This window comes from Polyodon spathula, chromosome 25 (assembly GCF_017654505.1).
Source record: "Polyodon spathula isolate WHYD16114869_AA chromosome 25, ASM1765450v1, whole genome shotgun sequence".
In the NCBI taxonomy this organism is placed as follows: Eukaryota; Metazoa; Chordata; class Actinopteri; order Acipenseriformes; family Polyodontidae; genus Polyodon; species Polyodon spathula.
In genome coordinates, this window is record NC_054558.1 from 1,067,527 (window position 1) to 1,072,526 (window position 5,000).

Sequence of the window (5,000 nt, forward strand, 5' to 3'; positions counted from 1 at the left end):
CCATGCAGGCGTTTACACTGGGTCATCACAGCTCTGTGTGTGCACTGGGAGAGAAAGAAAGGCACACACCCTTAAACTGAAACAGGGTTTCCAGGTTTTCAATTCAAGATAGCTGCTTCACACAAGAACTACACTGAAATCACCAAACGTATGTATTTACACAAGCGACTGTCACATTTATGGATATGCAAGAAAACAGATTATTGTCCTCCCCTTTAGAGTGTTATTATTGACCTTTTTAATCTAAGCAATATGGTTTTACTGTGTGTGAAAATAGAAAGACACAATGCAAAGCACCTATTATTGTTTCTAATGAAAGGATTGGTGGAATGATGTGCTAATCCTCATATAGAAGCAGGTCAGAGTTCAAACCCACAGGGATACACCCAGGATCAGTGGAATAACCAGAGGAGCATCCTGCTCACCACTAAAATAACCTCGTCTCAGAAACCTTACACGAGAGCAACACGTTTAAAAGACTATCCTTCGGGGGATGCGTTTGTAACTATATTTAGTAAGGAAGGTAATTGTTACAGCCAGTAAGGGTTTCACACATTTTCAGTTGAGAAGATTCCCCCTTGCTGATGGCAGGGGGTGTAGACTGTTGTTTTGTTACTTCACAGCCTGTACTGCTGACAGATGAAGATGATTGTTTGGGGTTTTGAACTTCTGCCCCCCCCCCCCGACCTCCAGGGTCCTGGTGAAAGAAAGCATTTGGAAATGGAAAAGTGTGTCGGCTCCTGCCCGGAGCTCAGAGCTTGCTGTTCTTTGATTTGTCGGTCAACTGAGACCCGTTAGATTGGTTCAGACAGGTTGTGCTGCCGTCTTCTGCGGCCGTCTTGGATGCCTCTCCCTCTGTGGGTATCGTGGGCTTTTCCTCGTTCTCCCGGTGGTAGAAGTAGTTGAAGTTGGAGACGATGACGGGCACGGGCAAGGCGATGGTCAGGACGCCAGCGATGGCGCACAAGGTACCCACCATCTTGCCCCCAAGAGTGATTGGGCACATGTCTCCGTACCCTACCGTGGTCATGGTCACCACAGCCCACCAGAAACCCTCGGGTATGCTGGTGAACTGAGTCTGGGGTTCGTCCACTTCTGCAAAGTAGATCGCGCTGGAGAAGAGGATGACCCCGATGAAAAGGAAGAAGATCAGCAGCCCCAGCTCCCGCATACTAGCCTTGAGGGTCTGCCCCAGAATCTGCAGCCCCTTGGAGTGCCGGGAGAGCTTAAAGATCCGAAAGACGCGGACCAGCCTGATGATGCGGAGTATAGCCAGGGACATGGTCTGTCCCGCGGTGGGCTCTGGAGTGGCTACCAACTCGGTGATCAAGGTGACAAAGTAAGGGATGATGGAAATGATGTCGATGATGTTCATGATGTTACGGAAGAACTCCTGCTTGCTCGGGCAGACCACAAACCGCACGAAGGCCTCAAAGAAGAACCACACAATGCAGGCTGTCTCGATGATAAAGAAGGGGTCTGAGAAGGGGCTCGCTGGGTTAGAAGAGGAGGGGGAAGCCTCCTGGCTCAGGTTGAAGAAATCGGCTGTCGTGGAGAAAAAATCCTGTTCCTCTCGAAACTCGGGAAGGGTCTCCAGGCAGAAGATGACAATGGAAACCACGATGACAAAAACAGAGACCAAAGCGACGACCCTGGCGGCGTTGGAGCTCTCCGGGTACTCGAAGAGGAGCCAGAATTGCCGGTGGATGTCATTCGTGGGTAACGGGACCGCTACCTCTTTGATGAAGCCCTCATCTTCCCGGAACTGCTCCATGGCTTCGTTCCCCAACTCGTAAAAGACGATCTCAGCCTCAAAGATGTCTAAAGGAATGCTGGCTGGACGTCTGATCTTCCCCCCAGACTGGTAATAGTACAGGATCCCATCAAAGCTGGGCCGACTGCGATCAAAGAAGTACTCATTCCTCATGGGGTCGAAATACTGCATCCTTTTCTGGGGGTCACCCAAAAGGGTCTCAGGGAACTGCTCCAGGGTCTTGAGCTGGGTCTCAAAGCGCAAGCCAGCAATATTAATGATCACTTTCTGGTCACCCTCGTTCCTCCCCCCTTGGACCCCCAGCAAGTCCTCTTCACACTCCATGGCCAGTTTTGTGAAGACGGCCTCACTCTGGGTCCCCTCGCTGTTCAGAAAGAGCTTCCAGCTGGAGATCATGCTGGCGCAGCTAGATCGTCCCCTCCTGGGCAGGCTGGGCTGTGGCTGCTGGCCCTGCTGGTACTGGAGGTTGTTGCAGTAGCTGGGAGGGCGATCCGTGGTCCTGGTAGGGGTGCTCATTTCGGTGGGGTAGCGAGGATAGCCATGATCACCTTGGTCTCCCGTTCCCAAGCCGTTCAAATTCTCAACACTCACAAGCGCCACCTCCATCTCCCGGCAGTTGGTCATATCAGCTCCCCCTCCCAGCCCAGAGAGACGCCAGCATGGAAGATACAAATAAACAAAATCACGAGAAAGAGGAACGCAATCCTTGTAAGAACAGAGGCCAGCAATGCAGTCTTTCCAGCACTAGATAATCCTGGGCTGCGGTCTTCTCTCCCTCTGTAAGTCTGTGAACAGGAAGATGGAAGATGATCAGATCTATGACTTTGTAGACAGATAGAAATTGTTTTTTATTGTTCAGAAAAGGCAGTGACTGCTCTGCCACACACACGTCTCGTCTTGAAGATGTGACGTGCAAAGCACCTGCTTGCGCTCCCAGTTAACTGTTTCTTGGTTACGAAGGTCCCTTTGGAAATAAGTGTGCAGCAGGTGGAAGAGAGGGTGTGTGTGTGTGTGTGTGTGTGTGTGTGTGTGTGTGTGTGTGTGTGTGTGTGTGCGTGTGTGTGTGTGTGTGTGTGTGTGTGTGTGTGTGTGTGCGTGTGTGTGTGTGTGTGTGTGTGAGTGTCACCTCAGGCTACCAAATTAAATATGTAAAAAACTATTTTCAAAACCGTAGCGGATACTCCCCCTGTAATCCAGTGAGATGGAAAGTGCCACATTATATGAGTGACTCAGACCGATCATTTGTCACTGACCACATGACCCTGTGCCCTCCACCCGCGTACTATATCCTGCACAGTGTCTCAAGCATCACCTGAAACAAGGAGACAGAGTGATCCCAGTGCATCCTAGAGTCAGGGAGTAAGTCTGGGAATAAAGTTTGCAGTGGTACTAATTAAGAACTTTGCAATGCTCTAAGACAAGCATTATGATAATAAGCCTGTATCCTTGAAGTTTTAAGAGAGTTGATCCTGAAGAACGATGTGGATTCTTATCACACATCACGCTGCAGATTAATTCTGAGGAACCATTAACAGAGAGTTTACTTACATTCTAACAAACGCTGTTTCATAGGGGTTAGTGAAAATAGAGCAACTCTAATTCCTGTGTATTTACATAGTAGTTACTCGTAAATACGTGTGTACTTACTCTGAATTACAATGTTATTATGCACAGTTCAATTTCATGATCGTGGTCCTCTTTTAGAACGGTCAATAAGAACCAGGGATTCCGATGGTCAGTCTAAGTGGGCAGCAAGCCCCTTGTCGGCTATTGTTTCGTTCTTGTCTTTCATCAGTTGCTGGTCAACCCTGAACATATCAATGAAAACGGCTGACTCGTAACGAGCGGGCCAGTGTTCCCAAGCTGCAGCTCCCGTGTTGTGCCAGTATCACAGTGTCTTTCTGCTGGGCATCACACTGGGAGATTAGGGTGGCTGTGAAACTGGAGAAGTCAGTGAAAGTGTGAGTGGCGCTGAGGAAAGATGACACATTTCAGACACGATTAGGAACGGTAACTATATCTTAGCATGTGCCTCGCAGGGGGGTGGAGGCACTGGAGCTGAAGTGTCCTGCATCACGCAGGCAGGGGGTCCGAGCTGGGCTGGCAGGCAGGGGGTCTATGCTGGACTGGCAGGCAGGGGGTCTGTGCTGGACACGCATGCAGGGGGTCTGTGCTGGGCTGGCAGGCAGGGGGTCTGTGCTGGACACGCAGGCAGGGGGTCTGTGCTGGGCTGGCAGGCAGGGGGTCTGTGCTGGATTGGCAGGCAGGGGGTCTGTGCTGGTCTGGCAGGCAGGGGGTCTGTGCTGGTCTGGCAGGCAGGGGGTCTGTGCTGGTCTGGCAGGCAGGGGGTCTGTGCTGGACTGGCAGGCAGGGGGTCTGTGCTGGTCTGGCAGGCAGGGGGTCTGTGCTGGACACGCAGGCAGGGGGTCTGTGCTGGACTGGCAGGCAGGGGGTCTGTGCTGGATTGGCAGGCAGGGGGTCTGTGCTGGTCTGGCAGGCAGGGGGTCTGTGCTGGACTGGCAGGCAGGGGGTCTGTGCTGGACTGGCAGGCAGGGGGTCTGTGCTGGACACGCAGGCAGGGGGTCTGTGCTGGTCTGGCAGGCAGGGGGTCTGTGCTGGACACGCAGGCAGGGGGTCTGTGCTGGTCTGGCAGGCAGGGGGTCTGTGCTGGATTGGCAGGCAGGGGGTCTGTGCTGGTCTGGCAGGCAGGGGGTCTGTGCTGGGCTGGCAGGCAGGGGGTCTGTGCTGGACACGCAGGCAGGGGGTCTGTGCTGGTCTGGCAGGCAGGGGGTCTGTGCTGGACACGCAGGCAGGGGGTCTGTGCTGGGCTGGCAGGCAGGGGGTCTGTGCTGGATTGGCAGGCAGGGGGTCTGTGCTGGGCTGGCAGGCAGGGGGTCTGTGCTGGGCTGGCAGGCAGGGGGTCTGTGCTGGGCTGGCAGGCAGGAGGTCTGTGCTGGACTGGCAGGCAGGGGGTCTGTGCTGGACTCTGTGCTGGGCTGGCAGGCAGGGGGTCTGTGCTGGACTGGCAGGCAGGGGGTCTGTGCTGGACACGCAGGCAGGGGGTCTGTGCTGGGCTGGCAGGCAGGGGGTCTGTGCTGGTCTGGCAGGCAGGGGGTCTGTGCTGGACTGGCAGGCAGGGGGTCTGTGCTGGACTGGCAGGCAGGGGGTCTGTGCTGGACTGGCAGGCAGGGGGTCTGTGCTGGATTGGCAGGCAGGGGGTCTGTGC

The 5,000-nt window shown here is 54.0% G+C and overlaps 1 protein-coding gene across 1 annotated transcript; it reads right to left on the minus strand.

Moving 5' to 3' along the window:
* Positions 1 to 703: 703 nt before the first annotated feature.
* Positions 704 to 2,398, minus strand: LOC121300184 (potassium voltage-gated channel subfamily A member 10-like). The gene has a single exon (XM_041228679.1). The coding sequence runs from the start codon at positions 2,396 to 2,398 to the stop codon at positions 752 to 754; it is 1,647 nt and encodes a 548-aa protein (XP_041084613.1). The 3' UTR covers positions 704 to 751.
* Between the last annotated feature and the right edge of the window lie 2,602 nt (positions 2,399 to 5,000).

Bases quoted from the DNA above. Each gene is read 5' to 3' on its own strand.
- LOC121300184 (XM_041228679.1), bottom strand. From the start codon at position 2,398: ATGACCAACTGCCGGGAGATGGAGGTGGCGCTTGTGAGTGTTGAGAAT.